The following is a 24535-nucleotide window of genomic DNA, read 5'->3' on the forward strand; positions in this document are numbered from 1 at the left end:
TCGTCTGAAGCAAAGATGGCAGCTTATCATATGGGTCCCAGTCTGTATCAGATGAGGCAGTTTCTGCTTCATCGTCAGTGTCCCACAATAAATCATTTTCCGTGCCATTAATCCACACTTTTTAAACCATTTTATTACAGTCTCTACTTTAACTTTGTCCCACACCTTAAGCACGAAGTTACACAGCACACTATGTGATGCAGCACGCATTGCCCTACCTTTTGTAAACAACCTTTCTGCACTCGACATCCATGTATTCCACTCCCCACAAACATGGTCTTTGAATGGCTTGGACAAGCAGACATCAAGAGGGTGCAATATAGACGTCAAACCACCCCAGATAACTGCCATGTAAGTATTATGTCGTGCTAATCTACTTTTAGTGCTCAGTTAAGTGGCTACGAAACATATCCTGGATCAGCAAACTCTATTCTCGCTGCCTGTTCCACACATTGTGCATCCATAGTTTTACACCATTTTCACCCATCCATCCTTTTTCATGAAAATGTACAAAATTACCTGCAGGGAATTTTATTTTCAGTTTAATTTTGCGTTTGAAGATTACCATGGGTCTTAACTTTGTCCTGTTGGCCATGCATGATAACACCACAGTAAACCTGATTCTTTAGTGGCCTGTACTTCTGAACACCTTTCTATTCCACTGTTCCATTGCCTATCATATCGAAATTCATGGGGGTTTCGTCCATGTTTCTGATATTTGCCAATGCAAACTGGTGTTTCTGACAGTTATGTATAATAAACTGGTGAAAACTTTCAAATTTATGATCAAGATCTTTTGGTAGTTTCTGTGCAATTTTTGTTTTTTGGCGTAATACCAGATTTTTCTTGTTCATTAAACAATAGCACCAGCCCTCTGTAGCCTCAAAATCATCACTGAGGACTGGGTGCGACTTGGCCCACTGCAGTGCAAATGTTTTTATTTTATTTCTGATGACAAAGGAGCAATCTTGCCTCTGTTCACATACCCATTCTGCAATGTGATTTTCCAACTCCAGCCAACAAATCATTCCTTTTCTCAAAGAACATTACCTTTTGGCTATTTTTCTTTAAGTCTCTTCTTTCTTTCTCCAATCTTTTACCAACTTCTCTGGCACATCAAATTTTCTTGTAACAGCCCAGCTGTGGTTTTCTTGGCCATTTCTATCACTTTCAACTTAAAGCTCACTTCACATTTTCGTTGCGTGCTGTGTTGTGTTGATGGACCCTGCATGATAGCAATCACCTCCAGCCAACGCACAGCAGATCAATCCACGTGATCTATGGGGGTTGACATATATGCCAGTCAATGGCCCATCTCTGGTACCATAAAACCCTTAAAATGAGGCTGAAAAAGGGGGTCAACTTGTACACTGAAATATACAGTAGTTTTCTTTGCCAGTGGTCTGTACGCTGGGGTTAGCATGACAGATATGTGATCAGAGTAACCAAGGTGGGGGCAAGGTGCAGCCTTGTACTCCCAATCCAGGGTGTTCTCTTTGGTGCTGAAGTTCACATGCTGTTCAAATCATGTTAAGACTGTTTTCAGGTTGGTGTGATTGAAGTCGCCAGAAACAATCATGGCACTGTCAGGTTGGGAAGTCTGAGCTTTGCATATGGCACCGTTTAGTCAGTGTGGCTGAGAATTCCTTGGACAGGTAAGAAGGGTCTGCATTTCATCAGGAGGTACCATCTCTGCTGAGCAGGTCTTCACAACAGGCACTACTTGTTCTCATTGATGTAAATGCACAGTTCCCTCCTCGAGTCTTGCCAAAAGTAGCAGCATCTCTTTCCCCTGAAGGAGAGAAAGCCATCTAAATGGATCACTGAGTCTGGTATGGTGTCTTGGAGCCACGTTTCTGTAATCACCAGAGCACAACAGCTCCACAGTTCTCTCTGGTTCAGATGCAGCCTCAGATAATCCATTTTCTTCTCCAGCAATCTTACATTTGAGAGTAAGATCATCAGGAGTGCTGGTCTGTTGGGGTTAACTTCTGGTCTATCCCTGATGCCAGCTTTTTCTCCATGCTTCTGCCTTCTCCAACAGCACCTCACCTTTCTTATACAAGTATGCAACATAATATTTTTTTAAAATTTAAGTGAATGGTTCCTGAATCTATAAAATTTATTGAAATTTTGATTGGGGTATATAGAAGATTTTCATCTTAATCTGGTCTTGGAAATCTTCCACATTTCAGATGGCAGTCTCAAAAGTCTATTTTTACTACTTACTCCCACTGCTTTCAAAGCTAGAGTGACCAGATGCTCAAAGATATACTGATTGGTAATTTTAAAAAGAACTGCAGTACATTAAAATAAATGTTAATTGCTGACATACCAGATAGGGTGAGAAACCATCATTCTTGGTTCGGTCCAAACTGAGCCCCAACTGAAATGTAGAGAAATGTTAACACATTACAGTTCAAGTAAAAAATAAACCTGGACTGCCATTCATAAAAGGCTGACTGTTCCCAACACACATTGGTCTCATGCCAAATAATAGGATTTCTCAGCCTTGAAACTACTCAGAGATTGGTTTCCACATCTCCCTCTAAGTGGAAGATCCATTTTGAAATCACCCCCTTCGTTCCACATTCCCTCGAGGAGAAACCATCTATAAACTACTATTATGTCAAGTCCATTTGGAGATTTATGCATTTCTTGAAGATCACCTCCTAAACCCCAATAAAAAGTCTAGTCAGCTCAATCATTCCTCAGAAATCAATCTATCAGATTTAGCAAGGAATATTCTTGCAAAGTGATTGAAAAAAACTGAACTTACCACAGCACCATCAACATGTTTGAAATCAAACTCCTTTGGGGTCAAACTGGTCATTTCAACAGACATATTTCCATTCTTGAAGAAACCAAATGTATTCAAATGGACCTTTTGTCTAACATCATCCTGCAAAGGGAAATAGTCTGTTAATGACTGTAATAACTACCTAAAGAGAAAAATTAAGACTTCTACAAGAAAATTAGAAACCACCATGTCCACCAAGGTTATGCCTGCTATTAGAAAGAGCAAACAACTTAATCGTGTTCTCCGAGTCATTCTCCAGATAATGAAACCTTCATTTTTCAAGGTAAATGCTTTAAGGTCATTATTCTTATTTCTTCCAGCCATTCTTTTCCAAATCCTTCATCTCCCCTTTCCTTCTCATGATGACTTGAAATTCTCTCCAATGCCCATTGGCCCATCAATGGAAGCCGTTTCTCCAAATTTATTTGATTATTACCTATATATTTTGAATACTCTTATCAGATTGCTTCTAATGTGAATTCAATCTTTAATGTGGTTCAATCCTTAACAAATTTTTGCTATCTCACAATTCCTTTCTGTAAACAGATCATTGGTTTTGCACTTCCTTATAAACATATAGCATTTTGCTGACCTTCATTGTGATTGGACTTCATCTATCATCTTAAGGTGAAATACCAAAAATGTTGCTTTCTTCACGTGTCTTATAGCTCTCGCATTTTAATGTCAGTTTCAGTGATTTAAAGCCAACACCCAAGATGCTGATTTTTTTTAATTCATTCCAAACATTCACAGTTAAATGTGCTGATCTTTTATTCCTTAGTCCATTCTCCAAAATTAATTCCACTTCTATCTTCCTTAAATATGAATTTTCTCATATTCTGTGGAAATCAATGGAATGGACACATGGACACACACTCCACCCTACCCATCCACCACTGCCATTCTTGCACATCACCTTATCAAAAATTCTTAACAACTTTGATTTCTCAATTTTTCTCTTTCTGAAGAAAGGTAATTACTGATATCTCCTGTATTCTTTCATTTCACATTTCAAGCATGTGCCAAGTCTTCTAACTCTCAGTTCCAACATGCTTTCCATTACTCTGTCCTCGTGCATTAATCTTCCAGACAAATCTGAAGTGATTACCATGTCTTTACCATTCCGTCTGCCTTTTAGCCCCCATCATATCATTTACTTGTTCTCTCCATCCCTTGAGAGTTGCAGCTGCTTCAGATTTTCTACTTTTGATTCACATTTAACAATGTTTGCTGTTATTGTGATTAAAAATGCTGGTATGCCTTTATTTTGAGATCAAGAGTTACATTAGATATCCTGGGGGGGAGAATGTACAGTCTCTCTGGTCCAAAATACAACCTTTAGTTTTCATGTCATCCGTGATGACACATTTGCATCAGCGCTAAGACTTGGTCTTTTCTGAATTACCATTATTAAAGAATCCAAAAGCCTTGGTGTAATAAGATTTCCTGACATCTTGCTGTTTTAGCAGCTTAAATGGTGGAAATTTATTAGCATCTTAAAAAAAAAAGGCCCACTGCCTCCAAGTGACAGCTTTCATGAAGCACTGTAATATCCTCCTCATGGACATTCAGCCAGTGTCATCACAGACCCAAGGGCAGTAGGATTTTAAACACAACATCCTGTTCTGGAATCTTCTTTCCCTCTTTAAATGCATAACCAATAAAATATTACCATACCTATATCAATGGTCTTCATAAAGAGAAATACAAGAACAGGGGGTTTGAGAGGTTTATAAAATAACCAAGGGCATAGATAAGATAAATAATCGTAGCACTTTTCCTCCAAAGTAGGCAAATCTAAAACTACAGGGCATAGATTTGTGACGAGAGGGAAAGATTTAAAAGGAACCGGAAGTGCAGCTTCTTCACACAGAGGATGGTGGATGTTTGAAGTTGAGGAAGTTGTCATGGACACAATACAAACACATGGATAGAAAAGCTATAGAGAGATATTGGTTGAACACAGACAAATTAGACCAGCATGAAGATGGGCCATAAGGCTCATTTCCATGTTGTAAAACTCTGACTCTCTGGGAATCAAGCTTTCAATTAACATTGTCACTTATCTTTCTCTCTCTCTCTCTGAAATGTAAGTGTGAAATAATGGTACTGAAGTGTCTTAAAGATCACCCAAACTATTTCTTTGTCCTTTTAGACAATAGACAATAGGAGCTGGAGTAGGCCCTTCGGCCTGTTGAGCCAGCACCGCCATTTTACAGATCATGGCTGATCACTACTATCAGTACCCCTTTCCAGCCTTATCCCCATAACCCTTAACTCCTTTGTCCACTAGAGTCTTATCTAACTCTCTTTTGAACATAATCAGCGAATCTGCCTCTACCACTCTCTGTGGCAGAGCATTCCACAGATTCACACTTCTCTGGGTAAAAAAATGTTTTCTCATCTCCGTCCTAAAGGGCCTACTCTGTATTCTTAAACTATGCCCTCTAGTCCTCGTCTCCCCCATCATTGGGAACAAGTAATCCGACTTCACCCTGTCTATCCCCCTGATAATTTTGTATACCTCAATCATGTCCCCCCTCATCCTTCTAAACTCCATCGGATACAAGTCCAGTTTTTCTAGCCTTTCAGCATATGTCAACCCCACCATCCATGGAACTAACCTTGTAAATCTGCGCTGCACACCCTCTATAGCTAGTATGTCCTTCCTCAAAATTGGAGACCAGAAGTGAACGCAATACTCCAGGTGGGGTCTCACCAGGGCCCTGTACAACTGCAGAAGGACGTCTCTGTTCCTATACTCCAATCCCCTCTTTATGAAAGCCAACATGCCATTTGCCTTCTTCACAGCTTTCTGAACCTGCATGTTAGCCTTCAGTGACCGGTGAACAAGTACACCCAGATCCATTTGCACCTCCCCACTCCCTAGCTTGTCTCCATTTAAATAATACTCAGCTTTCCTATTATTGCCCCCAAAATGGATAACCTCACATTTGCTCACATTGAACTTCATCTTCCATTCAGCAGCCCATTCCCCCAACCTGTCCAAGTCCCTCTGCATTTTCCTGACACCCTCCTCACACCGCCACCCAGTTTAGTGTCATCTGCAAATTTGCTCATGTTATTAATAATCCCCTCATCCAAATCATTTACATAAATTACAAACAACTGAGGACCCAATACCGATCCCTGCGGCACTCTACTCGTCACATCCTGCCATCCTGAAAAAGACCCACTTACTCCAATCCTTTGTTTCCTATTTCTTAACCAATTTCCTATCCATGTCAGCACCTTACCTCCAATACCATGCTCCCTGATCTTGCCCACTAGTCTCCCGTGCGGTACCTTATCAAAGGCCTTCTGGAAGTCCAAATACCCCACATCCACTGGCTCTCCCAAGTCCACCCTCTTTGTCACATCCTCGAAAAATTCCAGAAGGTTAGTCAAGCATGACTTACCCTTAAGGAATCCATGCTGACTAGGCCTTATACTATTATTTCTGCCTAAGTGTTCTGCTATTACTCCTTTTATGATAGATTCCAATATCTTCCCCACCACTGACGTCAAGCTGACCGGTCTATAATTTCCCGTTTTCTCCCTCCCTCCCTTCTTAAAAATCGGCACCACATCAGCCACTCTCCAATCCTCAGGGACCTCCCCCGAATCTATGGAACTTTGGAAAATGTTGACCAGTGCCTCCACAATTTCCATAGCAACTTCTTTAAGCACCCTGGGATGCAGCCCATCAGGCTCTGGGGATTTATCAGCCCTCAGTCCCAACAATTTACTCACAACCTCCTGCTTCTGGATCCAGATATCCATTAGATCCCCTACTTCCCCAGGAAAGTTCCCCAAGTCTCTTGATACCGCATGACAACTACCCCCTAACTGACCATAACCTATATCCTCCTTGGTGAAGACGGTTGCAAAGCATTTGTTAAATTTCTCAGCCATCTCCTTGTTTCCGGTAATAATTCCACCCTTTTCCATTCTTAATGGACCAATTTTGAACCGAACCAATTTCTTCTTCACATATTTAAAAAAGCTTTTGCTATCCTCCATTATATTATTTGCTAATTTCCTCTCGTACTTCATTTTCCCTTCTCTTATGACTTTCTTAGTTACCCTCTGATGCTTCACAATGTTTCAGAGCTTACTGATAACATAGTAGGCAATTATTCTTTGGGAGTTATTAATATGTTAGATTTAATATGTTAGATTTGAGAGGAAATCACATTAAATTTGATTGAAATTACAAAACCTTCTCTCTATTTTTTCCAGCATATTGCTCACTGGCAAGGACATCCTTTGTTATGCATAAGCTGTAAAATTATCTCAGAATCATACAAACCAAGAAATGGGATTTCTGGGTATGCAAAACATGACAGTCCAATCAGCCACACAACAACTTCAGCTGAATTTCCAACATATTTACATTAAAAGTGCTGGTCAAATAGAAAGTGAATCAGGTTAACAACTAAATTAAAACATACTTTGCATCAGGTTTCTTTATAACGGATATATATCACATAAGTAGCTGTAGATCAGAAATTAAAAGGAAGGTTAATTTCATAAAAATTATCATCATTCAAGTGGTATTGAGCATATTGTTAGAGTTGTGACCTGCCAAATCCCTGGGTCTTGATGGACCTTTATAACATTTTAAAGATAGTTCAATAAATAGTTATTGTGTCATTTTAATTTACCCAAATCCCCCAGATTCAGGGAAGAGTGCATTTGTATCTAAATTACCTTTGTCACTCTTACTTAAAAGGGGAGAAGATAGCAAGCAAGGACATGAATGGTCATGAATTAACATCAGTCAATGAGAAAGTCAATTTATAATAGGGTTTTTAGAAAAATGCAACATAACTAGACAAAGTCCACGTGATATTTGGGAGATCATATTTGACCAATTTAATGGGGCCTTCTGAACAAATGTTATTAGTTATAACAGATGTTATAAAGAGGATTTCCACAATCCAGAAGACATGTGATAAGCTACTGTACCCATGATTAAAGCTGAAAATCAAAATTCATGGTGTAAGAGATATCATTTTAAAATAGAAGATTGGCTGGCAAATAGGAAACAAGAAATGGATACAAACTAGATTATTTTAGTTGCCAAGATGCAATGAGTGATTTACCACAGAGAATGGTGCAGGACTTCAGGTTTCAACAATTTATTGAGATAAGTTAGATGTTGGAATTAAAAGCATACTTGCTAAGTTTTCTGCAAAGATAGATAAGAAAGCACATCATTAAAAAAAAAGGACATAAAGAGGCTACATAGATATGATAAATAAGTGGCAATTATTTGACAAATTGTATATTTTGGGAAAATTAAAAATTTTGGCTGAAAGTAATGAAAAAAGCATATTATCAACAATTCATTTATCAAAATTCCCCATTTTGTAGGATTTTGTTTACCCAGTCAGAATAGTCAATACAAGACTTTGTAAAAAGGTCAATCAGCACAAAGTAGGTTGTAATCCCATTTAAACACCTCGTGGGCTAAAATAAACAGATCATGCCTGTTGATAATGTTTGATATTAGAAAATAAATAATCTGAAACAAAAACAGAAATGCTGGCAGAATTCTATAAACCTTCTTGCATCTGTGAAAAGTGAAACCAGTCAACTGGGGGGGGGGGGGGGGGGACAGTGAGTTAGGGTGCTGACACGGATCTTTGAGTGATTTCTCTTTCTACAGATTGCCTGACTGAAATCTCCCGTTTCTGTTTTGCTTTGGATATTGCTTTAGCTGAGCCGCTGTGCCAAAGCAATTGAATATCTTATTGCACTGCTTTTTTTTAAATCTATCACGCGATGGGGTGATGAGAACCTGCAATAATTGCATTATTAAAAACAATGAAAACAGGGCCAATTATGAAGCTGATTATTCATATAATTCCGATAAAAATTAGCCGTCCTCTCATTTTAAAAGGAAAGTCAGGAGCAAAAGGCCAGGACCCCACGAAGGTGAACTGGATGAATATCGGGCTGGGTCTGTCATTTCCAGCGATTTCAATCCCTGCTGGAATAATCACCTCAGTAAGAACATCGCAAATGTAAGAATTTTAACCTTTACCTTCAGGATGAGGTGATGGATTCGACCCTGAACAGTTGTCAAGAATAAAATCCAACGGAGAAGTATCCAGCTCCGAACAACAAACAAACCCATCACCGCCATAGTTTAAACAACGTCACCACCCAGATGGACTTCCGGAGTCAGAGGTCCCCGGGAATCATGGCAACGAGCAGAAGCGTTGGCGTGACGTTGATAATGACGTTGGAGACTGGCACCAGAGGAGGGACGCCCATCATCAGGGTGAAGTGGTGTCTTGTCTGACCTCTGGGAATCAACACCACCACAGACCAAAATAAATTTAATTCGCACAAAGAGTGGAACTGAAGGTAAAGAGAGAACAGATAAAGACCATGAACGATTTTTGGTTGGGGGAATAAAAGAATGGTTACAGCACAGTAGGAAGGCATTCATCCCATTGTTTCTGAGCATCTCATTATTTTCACTCAGTGGCATCCCCTCCACTAATTTTCTCACACTGATGTTGGGCTCGGTGACTTGTATTTCATTGGCTTTGGGTGCTGCTGTGCTAATATCTCGGTTTTTTTTCAATTTGAACTGCAAGTTAGTTTTGATACCTATTTGTTCACTGCAACACAAGATTGAGCTCAATGTTGTTATTGAATTTATCTCTTTAACGATTGTGTAGCCCTCAGCAATAAACCAATAGATGGATCTGGTACTGAAGATGATGAGCAGGTGATGCTTCCTGGTGCTGATTTTCTCACCAGCTGCTGCAGCCTCAGGTCTGCCAGCAATGTTGTTCCTGAACCATCCTAAGAGATAGGATTGACGACTCCACCCAGAAAATTCATTCTATTCCTTTTTCAATTCTGGTGTTTCCCACAAATTGTGTTTAATATGGAAAAGTACAAAATCATAAGCCAAGGACACAGGAAATAATCAGCTCATGTTTGACCTGAAGTTAATGTTGAGGACTCTGACACGGTTTTTCTCTCTCTTCCTACTATGGTGCTACTTCTATAGGTGCTTTCTGCCTCAGGATCATCAAGCATTTCGGGTGTTGACTAAAACATCATGCAATGGCTGTGACTATGTTATTTGATTCATCTGTTGGACAACTGTCCTTAAGTAGACACTAGATGTCTTAATTAACTGAATTTAAACTACCTCGTAGTTAAAATGGGATTTGAACTTAAACTTGTGCTTCATTTGTTCACCCTTCTGGATTATTGCATGCAACATAACCAGCAATAAGCAGCGTGGAAGATGGAAAATGAAATCAGATTGATGATACCAAACCTGCTAAGTTATAAAATATCAGGAGAATCTGTACCAATTACTGCTCTTTTCTCCAGAAAAGAGGTATTTTGGAGATCTTTATAGTAATATAGATATTTGGTGAGACCATTGTATAAAAAAAATTAAAATGTAAGAAGGAACTAAATATAATTGAGGAATTCAGTAGAAACATCCTTACTCAAGTTTCTGCACAGCAGTAGAGCAGCACAGTGATACAGCAGGTGTGGCACCTCCTTCCAGATTCAGGTCCAGTTGTGACTTTGGGTGCTATCCATGCAGAATTATCCACATAGGTTTCCCTTGGGTGCTCCAATTTCCTCCCACATCCTTGATGGGTTAAGTAAAAGTGGAATTGGCAGGTGGAAATAAATGATCCTTTGGTGCAGGTAAATATCAAAAATAATCAAAGGGGAGTTGATGGGCATGTCTGAAAGAGAATACTTTGTAGGGGTGAAAGAAAATTAGAGAGGGAGAATGGAACCTATCATGGGCATTGGCTTTGACATGATTGATCATATATAAAACCTGTCCTATAACAGCATGGAGAATTGGTTACAAAGGGAGAAATTAATATTGATCATTTGCCTGATATGAACATCTTGATAGACTTCACATCCCATCTTGTATTTCATATCATCCATGTCTTAGGAATTGTTTCATGATATTAAGAGCTTTTCAGTACATCTTTCTACAGATTGCCTGACTGAAATCTCCCGTTTCTGTTTTGCTTTGGATATTGCTTTAGCTGAGCCGCTGTGCCAAAGCAATTGAATATCTTATTGCACTGCTTTTTTTTAAATCTATCACCCGATGGGGTGATGAGAACCTGCAATAATTGCTCATGAAAAGGTAGCATTATTAAAAACAATGAAAACAGGGCCAATTATGAAGATGATTATGAAGCTGATTATTCACATCATTTCAGAATAAAGTTACTCCTTTACAGACCATTCTCCTTGTATTGTATTCAAATGAAATATATTTTAAGATGTCTATTTTCAGTTTTAATTTAATTTTAATTGAGAAATACAGCATAGAACAGGCCATTTCGGCCCGAGTCCGTGTCACCCAATTTACACCCAAATGAAAATAATTAATAAAAGGGGGCCATAAATTGTTTTAAAAATTCAAGCCCGTTACATTGGTGGAGCATCTGATTTTTTTTCCCCAAAGTTAAACATGCCATTATTATTAGATAATCATTGAATATGAGTAGGAGGGACAGCATCTTTCAATTTCATCAGTATTCAACATCTAGTAATAAGGGAAACAAAGGAAAGTACATGGGATTGATAGACTGCTAAATTCAAGTCAGTTATTTTAGTTAATCCATAAAGGGAAATTAAAGCATTTGGTCTCAAATTGACATTATAAAGATGAGGTACAAAAAAATCTTCCCAAGAAAGAGAAATACAAGACCAGAACATGTGTAATTCAGTCTTGCACCTGTCACATTGCGAAGAAACATTGGAGTAAAATTTAGCCAATTGAACTTTAGAAAAGTAGAATCTATATACTATCTTAAATTGTAAAAATTAGTGATGGGATCAAAAAGAGTTAACTAATTTTAAAATAGAATCACATGTAAAATCCAAAAATGAAAGCTGAAGATCTTGGTCACATAACTTTTTAATCTTGTCGAGGGAATTGTCCCCGATTTAATAAAACATCATATATAACTGATACCAGTTTTTTTTTAATTCAGTTTAAATTTATAAACCATCCCTATAGTATTTATATAAATGTCCTGAGGATGTCTCAACAATAAAGAATTTTTAAAACTCCTAATTTGTAGATATCTAAAGAAGTGGTGCTTGGGTAATTTGAATTTAGAAGATAGTTGTTGAACTGAAACTAAATTATTATCAATAAATAAATCATGAAAGGACTGGATACCCATTAAAAGCTGAGTCTTGCACAGAAGATGAGAAAAAAGAATTAAATAATATTGGGCTAGCAAGTAAAAATCTATGATACCCAAAAGATTTTCTAAATTGAAACCAGATTTTCCAAGTATGTTTAACAACAAAATTATCGGTTAACCTAGAAGCTGAAAAAGGTAATGGTGCTCCAAATATTGAAATAAGAGAATATGTTTAGTAGAATTAATTTCTAAATTAGTCCAATTTGAAGCGTCCCTTCTTTTCTGTTCTTTATAATTAATCCCATTTCCTATACTGATGGGGGAAAAAAATAAGATCTCCCCCATCTCTTTTGGTTCCATACAAAGGCATTATGATCACTGAATCCAAAACATACTTCTGTCACCTGTCGTGTCTCATTCCCTAATAGGGAATCCAATATTGCACTCTCTCTAGTTGGTCCCTCCATACATTTTGAAAACTTTCATGAACACATTTGACAAACCCCAAGCCCTTTTACAGTATGGGAGTTCCAGTCATTATGTGGAAAGTTTAAAATCTCCTCCTATAAACCTTATGTTTTCTGAAGCTGTCTGCTATCTCTTGATAGACATTTTAAAAATTTAATTATTTTAGAACAATATTTCATCTTTTGTCAATGAATTTTTGAGGTTACAAGAAATTGAGGAGAAACTGTTTATTCAGAGTACATTCCTGCAAGCAAGTTTCAGTTGGAGATTAGGTGGGAAGGGATGGGTGAAATAAAGTAATTCTCTGATGAGGTGAGAACATGAAGTAAAAGAAGCATCTTGTGCTTCTTAGTCTGTTATGTGTTGCCACAAGTTGGACTGTGGGACAAATGCCCAACAAACCAGGCTATAACTTGTAAGAAGATACAGATTCAACTAAAATCACAATTTTCAGGCAGGCAGAAATGGCCAATTCCAATAAAGTGTGTGATACCCAAAAGTGAAGAACCCAATACTGAGTTTGGCAGACTGCAACATTTCTAAATGGAATGATGGAGGGTTCTGACTTAAACTATCAGCAATTGTTTATCTCCCATTCATGCTGCTTGACCCACTGAGTCCTTCAAGCATATTTCTTTTGCTCCAAATGGCATCATCTGACATTTTCTGTGTTTCCCTGAAGAGAAGATGCAATCTTATTCCTCATGCATGCTTGTCATGGGGTGCTTGGTAAATGTAAGCCACAGACAGATGGGGCAAGTGAAAGTAAAATGGAGAATTAAAATGGCAGGCAACTGGAAGTTCAGGGTCACTCCTGCAGATTGAATGTAGGTGCTTGGCGAAGCAATCACCGAACCTGTATTTGGTTTCTCCTGTGTTGGGTGAACATCTTGTGATTATTGAATGCAGAAAATGAGATTGGAATAAGTACAAGTGGAAAAACAGTTTGAATCCCCGAGTGGTTGGCCAACAAGTAGCAAAAGGGAGTGATTCTTCCAAAATGCTGAAGGGGGAAGTAGAATCTTTGCCTCCTCTGTAGATTGGAATGCAAAACATATGGCATCCATGGGGAATGGATTGCTGCACTATGAATATAGGTTCTATAGGGTGGAAGATCTCTTAGTATGTGATAATAATTCTGATTCTGACTGGATAGTTGCATCAAAACAAGGTACAATAGACCCAATCTACAAAAATCAATGCTGACAAATTTAGGTCCATGGCCTATGAATAAGAACTCAGCAACCAGCTTTATTCAAGGTGGAAAAATAAAATACGGCAGGTGCTGCTAACTTGAAATTAAAACACAAGATTCTGGAAACATTCAACAGATGGGCAGCATATGTGGAGAAACTGTACCTAAAAATTGTAGATGCTGGAAGATTTAGTAAACAATCTTGGATATTCCCAGCTGGTCAGGCCGCATCCTTAAAAAGGGAAAGAGGGTTTCAGGTGTAAGATCCTGAGTCTGAACTTTTTTCTTCACCCGCTGATTAATTTGTACATTGAATGTACCAGATGCAACCTCCCGATCAACTGCTTCAGCTGCAGAGCTTGCAATTGGCAATTATCATCTATAGAGGGCGCCACGTCGCTGGAGTCCGAATGGAGGGCAGGTCCGCGCGGCCGAGTATGAATCGAGGGCGGTGCCCGCGCATGCCTCAGCTGCCGGAGCGCGCAATGTGGCAATCTCGCGTTTACCTTCGTGCGGTTCCATCTGTTGAACAATGAATTGAAACATTGAAAACATAAAAGGCAACGCATCATATGTAACGATTTTAAGACTTTCACAATGACACTGAATGGGCGCGACTCCCGCTCCGCCCCCAGCTCTTCTGGCGCCTTCCTGCGATCGGCGCACATACCTTCTCGGGGTTATTCTGCATCAGCGAAAGCTTTGGTCCAAGTATGTTAACGCGCAGTCTGCCCTTGGACCCCCCCCATCCCCTTTCAGTGACCCGACTGCCCCTCCCCCCCCTTATGCCCATCACATCAGGCCCCACCATTTTACAATACATGGTTCTCTCCTCTTCCGCACACGGCTCCATCCCCCATCCACCTACCTCATAGAACATTGACACTCACTCCTTCAACGCTCCTTTTCTCCTCCATCTTTGTTCCCTTATTTCTGACCCTCCCTCTCATTTTCTCACCTGCCCAACATATTCTCCCCATTCCACGTTGTTCTCCCCAGCACCCCGTTCAATTTGCTTTTCTCCTATTATTCTCCCAATGCTTCTCACACACCCTTCCTCAGCATTTTCTTCACCTGTGCCCTCCTTGTTTCTGCTTCCAACTGTTGCTCCTTATCCATTTTACCTTGCACCCAACACGTCTCATTCTTATTTGCTTATCATTTCTCTCCATCTCATCTTCAATTCCTCCTTTTCCCATCTGTCCTCTTACCATCTTCCCCCCCCCCTCATTTGCTGCACTTCACTCTTTACCCTGCAACCTTTTTACCTCCATCTTACCTCTCTTCACAACCTCCTCTCCTCCCAGCTAATATTCCTCCACCACTCCCACTGGCCAATTCTGCTCCCTCTCCTCACTATCCATTCACACTCTCCATTCTTCACACATTCCTCCATCGCGTTCAACTTTCTACTCTTCCCATTATTTTCCCATTGCTCTAGGCCCTTTTATAAAGTAAAAAAAAATGCAACTGTAAAGGCGAAGATTCTCTACCCTCACATCGCTGACTCTACCTTCATGAATGCTCCGGGAGTGGCTCCAAAGTGTCGACTCCGATCCTTCTGTAGGTTTTTGTCAGAGACTCCACCTTGCTCCGTAAATGTCCAGCCACTGCAATTATATATTGTTTAGAGTACCGCAGAATAGTCAACGGCGTGACTGCTACTGGCACACCTTCGGGGCCCCAGACTTTCCGCTCCACTCCATCGTTCCTCTCAATCTCCTGGCCACGGCAGGTCAGGATCATGACTGTTCAGGCCCACAATGACTGTTCAGCAGCTGATCAGCAGAAACAGTCTGACCCCCACCCCTCACCACTGCCAGCCCAGCACCATTGTCCACTTGTAGCAGTTCTGGGGACAGCTCCATGATCCTGACTCATCGAGGCCAGGAAATTGAGAAGGATGAGGGAGCGGAGTGGCACGTCCAGAGCCCCAAAGGTGTGGCGGCAGCAGTCACACCAATGATGACTATTTTCACTGATGTAAAATCCATTTATATAGAATGGAAGGTTTTGTGCTAGACGTCTTTGAGTACATTGTCACATTTGACACAAATAGATCAATGGCTGACTTTTATCCATAATCTCATACGCAGCTGGAACAGCTCAGGAGCGTGGGGGATTATGGATAAAGAAGGTGGCCATTGCTCGCCGAATATTTATGATGGTGGTGCCTCGGCATTAATCGCTCTGCCTACTGTGTCTCTGGAGGACGTACCAAGGCAACGCTCTGCATAAAAGCGACTCTGGAGCATCCTTTTCGGGCTGTTCTCTGAAAAGGTATGTTAAAATGTTTCTCTGCAGATGGAGCTGGCCTCAAAGCAGAGGCTCTCCAGAAAACGAGACTCTGCTAACCTTGCCTTGTAAGACATTTTTCAATCCAGGCCACATCCTGGTAAATCTCCTCTGCACCCTCTCTGTAGCTTCCACATCCTATAATGAGGTGGTCAGAACAGAACACAATAATCTTAGTGTGGTCTCACCAGAGATTTGTTGAGTTGCAACATCACCTCTCGACTCTTGAACTCTTAACTATCCTATCAATCTGCGTGGCAACCTTGAGAGGTGCATGGATTTGGACCCCAAGGTCCCCCTGTTCCTCCACTCTGTTAGGTATCTGACCATTAACCATATACTCAGCCTTTTGGTTTGACCTTCCAAAGTTCATCACCACACACTTATCCAGATTGAACTCCATTTGCCACTTTTCCACCTCACTGCATCTTGTCTATATCCTTTTATAACCTACGACAACCTTCAGCTCCATCTACAACTCCAATCTCCATATCATCCACAAACATACTGACCCATCCTCCCACTTCTTCATCAAGGTCATTAATAAAAATCACAGAGACTAGGAATCTCAGTACAGAACTTCACTAGTCACTGACCTGCAGGCACAACTACTCTGCTTTCTACATGAAAGCCAATTTTTAAATCTTCACAGCCAAAGCACCATGGATCCCATCACTAATGACTTTCTGAATGAGTCTCTCATGGGGGACCTTGTCAAATGCCTTACTAAAATCCATATGCATATCTGCTGCCCTTTGTCAGTTTCTTTCACCATATTTTCTTCCTAAATTCAAAACTCCCTTATATAAAACCATGGAAACAGGCCATCTCGGCTTTACAAGTCCACGCTGGTTCCCCGCCTATTCTCTGCCCAGTACCCTCTAACCCCCTCTCATCCATGTATATATCCAGCCTCCTCTTAAATGAAAGAATTGACTCTGCCTCAACTATTTCCTCTCTGACAGCACTCTCTGAGTGAAGAAGCATCTTCTAATGTTTCTCCTAAAATTTTGCCCCCTTACCCTCAACTTGTGTCCTCTTGGTTCGACCACCCCTGCTCTCAGGGGGAAGAGTCTTCTTGCATCTCGTCTATCTATTCCCTTCATAATTTTAAACGCCTCTATCAAATCCCCTCTCAACCGTCCAAGTTCCAATGAATAAAGTCCTAACCTCTTCAATCTTTCTCTGTACGCTAGCTAGTTTAAGCCCTTTCTTCCTTTACCCCTCCCTTCCCTTTCTCTGCCCTTTTCACCTCCCACTCTTTCCTCCAACTTGCATTCCCTCCCCTATCCTGTTCTCCATCCCTTTCCCTCCCATTTGCAATCCCCAGCCTCCTTCCCTTTCTTCCCCCGCCCCCCTCCGCGTTCGCGAAGCGGCCGCGCGCCCCCGCCGGGACGCGCGCCCGCCCGCCTGGGCTGTCAGCCGTTGGCCATATTGTCAAACGGCTCTGTGGGGTGAGGAGCGGAGCACCATGAAGGGGAAATAAACTGGGAGGCGAATCCAGACAAAGCCACCTCTCGCTGAGCGCATTACCCACGCCACTTTTCCTGGTCATTTACCGGCGGTGCCTGTATTTTTCGCTTCAGTTTAAAAAATTTGGACTCTGGACTAACCCACCGACCATGAGCTGGGGAACGGAACTGTGGGTGAGTAATAGAGGAGGAACACAGGGGGAAATCAACGTGGAGCTTCAGTAAACGCCCGAAATATACCCAACTCTGTTGCAAAACACCGACTGGAGAAGGGCTTGGAGGAGAACGTTGCATTTATTTGGAGATAGGTTAATTATTGCTTCCCACTTAAATACCATCAGAACTGGTTGACCATAACTAATTTTGGGGTTGTATACCCAAAAATATTTTAATTTCATACCATGAAAATCTGTGAATGGAATAGGTTGCCGTAGGAAATCAATGGTACGAGGAGCAGGGGGCGGACTGAACCTTGCTTGATTTCATTCCGTTTTAAATGTTCAAACCCCTTCTTGAACCAGAATCCGATGAATAATGGGCCGAGTGCCTTGAGCCAAGAAGAACCTTGCAAATCCAAGCTTTACATTACAAAGCAACACGTAATTTTAGAATTGACATTACATTGTTGTACGACGAGAATGGCCGATGAAACAAGTCCTTGGCGTAGGGGAACAAAGGTATTTTAATAGGTTGCAAGTATCACTTAAACCTCCCCCACCCGCATGATGAAATGGGTAACACGAAGGGGAAATGCTGGTCTGTCCTTGTGTCTGGGCGATTGGGAGGGGGGCAGGAGGAAATGGCTATATTGGGGTCTGAAGGCCAGGGTCCAAAACAAAAGCTTGTGATATGGAACGTGCAGGAACAATGATATGTGGACTCTGAAGTGTTTCCAAAGCTATTTATGGCCTATTTAAAAAAAAAACAATGCAACCGGTTAAGAATGCAGGAGGACCTATCAAGGACAGAGCAAAAATCAAAACATTTGGCAGAATTCAATGGGTCAGGCAGCATCTGGGCAGAAGGAGATGGTCAATATTTTGACTTGAGACTGTGCATCCCGACTGAGTACACGGCAGGAGCTGGCAAAGAATGAGTGAATGCAGATGAGGAGCAGTTGATAGGCATATTGACCCCACTATATTTGAGATGAGCTTGTCAATTTCATTCACTTTGTGCCAAATTTCCATCCCAATCTCAAACTCACCTGGACCATCTCTGGTAACACTCTCTCTGGATTTCTCTGTCTCCATCTCAGGAGACAAGCTTTCAACCGACATATTGCAAACCCACCAACTCCCACAACTGCTTTGACTACACTTCCTCACACCCTGTTCCCTGCAAGGATTCTATCCCCCTTCTCTCAATTTCTCCATCTCTGTTGCATCTGTTCCCAAGATGAGGTCTTCCAGTCCAGATCTTCTGAAATGTCTGCCCTCCACCACCATCAATCAGGTCAGCCTTCACCTGCATTTCCTCCCATTTTCCACTCATCTGCCTTGGCCCCCTCTGCTCCCACACACAACAAACATAGAATCCCCCTTATCCTTACCTACCACCCCATAAGCCTCTGCATCCAACATTATTCTCCGGAATTTCCGGCACTTTGAACAGGATCACACTACCAGACACATCTTCCCCTCTCCTCCTCTCTGCCTTCTATAGAAACCACTCCCTCTGTGACTCCTTAGCGCTCCCCACCAATTGCCCCTCTCCCTATGGCACTTTCCCCTGTGGTTGCAGGAGGTGCCATACACTTGCACCTACACCTCCTCCATTACCACTGTCTGGGGCCCCCAACATGCCTTTCAAGTGAAGCAACACTTCATGTATATCTGCAGGATTGATTTGCTGCATCCAGTGCTCATTTTGTGGCCTTCTCTAGATCAGAGAGACTGGGTGCAGATAGGCAGATCGATTCACTGAGCACCTTCACTCCTTCCGCACCACTGACAGAGCCCTCCCAATAGCCAACCATTTCAGTTGTCTGCCCATGGCCTTATGTACTATCCCACCAAGACCACCTGCAAATGGGTGGAACAACACCTGATTTTCCATCTGGGTGCTCTCCAGCCAGATGGCATTATCATTGACTTTTCCAGTTTTTGCTAGCCTGCTCTCCTCTTCCCTCTCCCCCCCCTTCCCTTTCCCTTTTCCATTAACCTAGCCATTCCTCCTCCCCTTGATCATTGCTGTCCCCTCCCTCCCTTCTCCACTTATCACCTCCTCCCTTTGTGACCACTCCTCCTTCCCCCCACTCTTTTGTTTGGACACCTGCTGACATTTTTCCATACCCTGATGCTCAAGCCCAAATTGTTGGTTATGTTTCTCCAGCATTTGTGTTTTCATAACTGGCTTCAGTTGTCCAGTTCTTTGTACACATCCCATTTTAACAACTCCATTTCCTGAGCTCCTGCCACCTCATCTGCACCTGGACACCTCCCACTTTACAATCACTGTTGCAATCTTCATCCCTCTTCTCTGGTTTATCTGCCTATCAACACCTCATCTCAATTGTAGAATGAACAGAAATTTTTCCTTGCTTTTGTCTCCATTCCAGCTTCAGTAATTGATTTGCAATACATTATTGATGTGCACATACACTGCTGCCTCCCAATGATTGAGGTCAACAGTGAGACCTGGGATGCATCTCCCCCACCTCCTGTACATCAAGGCAACCTTGACCACAGAGGACAATGTTTTAAAACTTTAAACAGTGCCAAATTCATGGATGGCAGATGATGGGTTCCTTAAAACAAAGAAATGCTATCAACATCCTCCATCATGTTCATTGGTGAGCCATTGTCGGGGTTCTTTGACTGACCAACAGACTTCCTGCCTTGGTTCTGATCATGATCACCCAGCTATTGTGGATGATCCACAATGTCCACAAACAGGAGTTCTATTCTGTGCTCTGGGAAAAGATTTCATGGAGAACCAAATAAAACTCCTCAATAATGTTCTCAGTTTTTTTTAAATAAAAAAAAGTTTCATGTTCTCATAGATTGCTAGGATCTTCTCTACCTTTGAGTGCTAAAATTGGAGAAGGAACACATCAAATTTCAATAAATGGAGGATGCAAAACATGTATACAAAAGCAAAAGGGATACATGACATTTGAATGATTTGCTAATTCTATCAAGCACTGTCTGCCCCATCTGTAAAAAACGCAATGCTGGAGAAATTCAGTAGGTCAAACAGGATACTTTATATACCAAATAAAAAGGTACCTAACCAACGTTTCAGGCTTGAGCCCTTTATCAAGGCTTCATCTTAGAGTTATAGTTATCTCTTTAAAAAGTGCAAAGCAGATGGTTGAAAAATACTTTGTTAAAGGAAATAGTTACTATATTTTGAACATTGGAAATGAGTTTTGGTTAATAACAATTTTGCCTTGAACTCAACAACTTGATAATTATGAGAGGTATCTGGTTTTGTTTTTTTTAAACAAATTGTTGCTCTTTGGCTTGAAAAGGTGATTGGTTATTTGTCAGAATATTGGGGTTTGAATGTTAGAGGAGATGTTGCAAATGTGACATTTTAAATTCCATAAAGCATTACTATTGGCATAGATTTGTATAATTCTTTTTTTTCTGCAAGTGAATTGTGTTCTTGCAAATTTATAATGATTATTTGAGAATATATATCCTTCAGCATTCTGTGAAGTAGGATGAAATTTTATTTTGTGATGGAGGATTTGTTTTGTAAATAGTAAATGCTGTAAGGATTTGGAATATATATTTTAAATGTACTCTTTTTGGTAACTTAATTATGTGTATTATTCAGATCATTCTTATTACTGGGGTGAGTTGTAATACTAACGTTTGGAAATTGAGCAATTTTCTGATTTTTATGGTTCTTTATGTCCTACGCTAGCGTGATACCAGTTATTTGCATGCTTTGTTGTACGGCATATTCAGGCTTTCACTGTGATATTTCTTGCTGATATTATGCTGAAGCAATGTCCTGGAATAGAGCTGAATGTCGATCACTTACATTGAATGTAATGTTTATTTCAGTGTTCCGATGTGATACATCATGCTCAAGAAAATTTTCATTTATACAATGGATAATAGAAATACACTGACAAATTATCAGAGAATGTAGATTTTTTTTGGGATGATCTTTCAATTAAAATATGCATTGATGTCATCAGAATTTCAGTGAGATGAATGATCAATGAAGGTGATTTTTTTTAAAATTATGAAACCAAAAAAAACACTGCTTTAAAATTATACATTTCTGTGTATTTCGACTTGGATTTTATCTAGAGACGGTGTGTATTACAGCCATATAATGTGAGATTGTGTGTGGTCTTTGTCATTTCAAATACAGTACTCTTACAAATGCCAAATGAGAAAAATTGGAAATCTATTTTCATAAACAGCATTTAAAATCACTATATCTGTGGATGTTCTATTTTGAGATTTCAATCACAGTAGGAGTCTGATTATCCAAAATGGTCGGGACTGGGTCTATGTCGGGATAAACGGTTTTTCGGATAACTTGTCATTTTTAAAAATCAGCCCAGTAGCAACAGCAATCACTTGTATCAATGTTTCAACAACAATAAACAACAAGAGAAGGCTTTTTAAGCATTAAAATAATGTTTAATTCTCTCCAAAAAAATGCTGGCTGCCGCTGATCATCAAGACCTCCCACCCGCAACTGATCCCCAACATGTACGCGCCTCCCCAGTGAGGCTTCCCAGGCCGGTGGAACACTCACTGGTGAGTCAGCAGGCTCCTATCTCCCCGGTGTCTGGAGCTCCCGAGTCCTGACTCCGAATCCTCCCCACTAGGCCTAACATACACACACAGGGTGCGTGGTAGTAGGCTGAGGGGAGGGTTCGAAGTTGGTGTCAGGGAGCTTTGGTGTGCCGGGGAAGGGAGGGAACACCACTGAGCCCGAGGTCCTGCTCCTGCCTGGGAGGCCACTCTACTTGATAACGCTGGGACAAGGGATTCTTCTGACTGCTTGCAGGTGGGAGACAGTGGCGTGTAGTTTGAGAGGGAGAGTTGGAGAAAAAAGTCAATAGGGGAAGATAAAGAAGAAATGAAATGTTGCGATTTTATTTTTCAACCTGTGAGGTCAGTTCAGCTCCCAAAAAGATTCAGAAAATGAGGATTTCAGTGAATTCTATTTTGGATAATCGCAGTTGTACTGCAATATTGAAGAAAAGATTCTATCTCTAGAGTAGTTTCTCATGTTAAATAAGCTAAAACTAAACAGTCATTTTCATTCCAAATCTGCTTCAATATGTAATGCATTGATTGTGCTCAGCTGGGCACTTGTGTAAAAGATTTTTAAAAAATTGCTATGGCTTTGTTTAAAGACAAAACATTTAATTGAATTTAAGAATTTAATTTAGATTTGGGATTCTGCTAACTTGTTCCTCACTTCTTTGAATTTTGAATTAATTGTTTGATTTGTCAGAAGTTGCCTATTGAACAAATAATAAACACATTACCTGAAATACAATTTATAGGATCTAAACAGAGATGTAGGAGACCAAATAAAGACACAAGTAAAGAAACGTTACAGAAATGAAGTGGGTTTGGTGGGTGCTAGCAATATGTCTTCATACTTGAAGAATACTCCCTCCTTGGGTTTTCTTAAACGTTGTGGGGTGTTGCAGATAATTATCCTTGAAAACCAACATTTGTTCCAATCATGCTTAAAAATCAAAAGGACTTTTTTGTCGCCATTTTAAATCCATTGTTTTTGAGTTGGAACCAGAAATTAACTGCATCCATCCATTGATCAACAGTCTGTAACCTTGGGGTTTGTGGTTGGACTTACTAGTTTTAGAGACATCTTAAAGAGAGGCTTTTTTTTCTTTAGTAGCAAATCTGGGTTAAAAAAAACATCAAATAATCTAAATATATTTTGTAAGTAATGAAACCGGAAGTTGGCTAATGTGCATATCTTTTATTTGGCATTTCCTCTGCACAGAAATTGATAGCATAGGAGGAGGCCCTTTGGCTTATTCTTCCTGTCATAACACCTTGAAAGAAGAATTGTGATTAAGGTCACATCCCTACATTTTATTTATAATCCTGTAAGTTTCTCATCATCCAGTTACAACCTTGTTCTTGTTTTAAAATGATTTTTAATATCACTTCCATTTTTTTTGAGGCATAAAAATTGCAGCTCCTGACAAGTGCGAAAAGATCTCTGTCTGAATCATGGTCATTTTTAATCTGTGCTTTCAACTTGTACTCTTTGGAGCAAATCCTAGAAATCTTGATTTTTGTGTGGTTTCTTTATGTATGGAGGGAATGGATATATCAGATGTGTGTTCCTCCCTTGTATGGATTTGACCATTCTTCAATCTGTAACAAAAAATATGGTGGAAGAGCCAACAAGGCCATTGTTCTGAAACAGATATTGAAGCATCAATCCAAAAGAAAATACATTTGTCTTGAGAATATAAAAACAGTCTGTTGTATCATTTCAACATTTTGACCAGGATTCAATTTAGCAGCTCATTATATTTGATCTATTTCCAAGATGGTATAAATTAACGATAACATAAATTGTTTTAATTTTATAATTTAAAATACTTTGCAATTCTAAATATAGAGAATAGATGGATAATTGCTAAACATTTTTTTTCATTCTGATACCTGGTCCAGCTTGTACAAATTTGACTTGTACATATTTCAAATGGTTTTGGCCATTTTGTGCATATAACTCCATTACAGATACAAATCACCAATTGGACAAAGTTGGCATACTTCCAAATAGTTGGTGTGAGAAATGGAAAAATTAAGCTGCTGCTTTTCTCTTAACTGGGAAAAAGTTCCTTTCTCAGCAGAATTTATCTCTCAACAGAGGAATAAGAAATAACAACAGAGAAAACAGGAAATATTCTGCTTTGTGAAGAGCAAAACAACTAACATTTTAGGTCAATAACCTTTTATTTTGATAGAAGAATTCACAGAAAAGGGAGAGGGTTAGGGGCAATTTTCACAATCCTTGAAACCAGGCTGTCATCCATTTTCTCTTGGTCTCTATCCTATTGCAGACATTTCCTTTCTCCTTCCCACCCCTTCGCCTCTCAGCAATTCAAATCTTGCCTGTTTTATAAACTCTCCCATGTCTTATGCATGGTTATCAACCTTAA

General features: G+C 40.2%; 2 protein-coding genes and 2 long non-coding RNA genes across 21 annotated transcripts in view; 2 read left to right on the top strand and 2 right to left on the bottom strand.

The window, feature by feature from the left end:
• Window positions 1-9014, bottom strand: part of LOC138736609 (protein GPR107-like) — a 122841-nt gene extending 113827 nt beyond the window's left edge. The window contains exons 1-3 of one of the 3 annotated variants that reach the window (XM_069886397.1): window positions 8853-9010; window positions 2780-2902; window positions 2336-2386 (exon numbers count right to left, since the gene is read on the bottom strand). In XM_069886397.1, the coding sequence (XP_069742498.1) occupies window positions 2336-2386; window positions 2780-2902; window positions 8853-8954 (276 nt within the window). In that variant the 5' untranslated portion in view covers window positions 8955-9010. Of the gene's footprint in view, window positions 1-2335; window positions 2387-2779; window positions 2903-8852 lie in introns of all 3 variants that reach the window. The other 2 variants (XM_069886402.1, XM_069886407.1) reach the window with 2 other exon arrangements.
• On the top strand, window positions 8726-10010 carry LOC138736623 (uncharacterized). Its single transcript, XR_011340452.1, has 2 exons — window positions 8726-9178; window positions 9837-10010. It is a non-coding gene; the product is annotated as an uncharacterized lncRNA (long non-coding RNA).
• Window positions 10011-13697: 3687 nt separating this feature from the next.
• LOC138736620 (uncharacterized) lies at window positions 13698-17034 on the bottom strand. Its single transcript, XR_011340450.1, has 3 exons — window positions 16957-17034; window positions 15153-15249; window positions 13698-14161 (listed from the first exon to the last, which is right to left on the bottom strand). It is a non-coding gene; the product is annotated as an uncharacterized lncRNA (long non-coding RNA).
• Window positions 17035-17334: 300 nt separating this feature from the next.
• Window positions 17335-24535, top strand: part of fnbp1b (formin binding protein 1b) — a 243151-nt gene continuing 235950 nt past the window's right edge. For 2 of the 16 annotated variants that reach the window (XM_069886235.1, XM_069886303.1), the window contains exon 1: window positions 17623-18083. In XM_069886235.1, coding sequence (XP_069742336.1) covers window positions 17934-18083 — 150 coding nt within the window. In that variant the 5' untranslated portion in view covers window positions 17623-17933. Of the gene's footprint in view, window positions 17581-17621; window positions 18084-24535 lie in introns of those variants that run through there. The other 14 variants (XM_069886287.1, XM_069886350.1, XM_069886253.1 and 11 more) reach the window with 11 other exon arrangements.

Source organism: Narcine bancroftii, chromosome 1 (genome assembly GCF_036971445.1).
Source record: "Narcine bancroftii isolate sNarBan1 chromosome 1, sNarBan1.hap1, whole genome shotgun sequence".
Classification (NCBI taxonomy): domain Eukaryota; kingdom Metazoa; phylum Chordata; class Chondrichthyes; order Torpediniformes; family Narcinidae; genus Narcine; species Narcine bancroftii.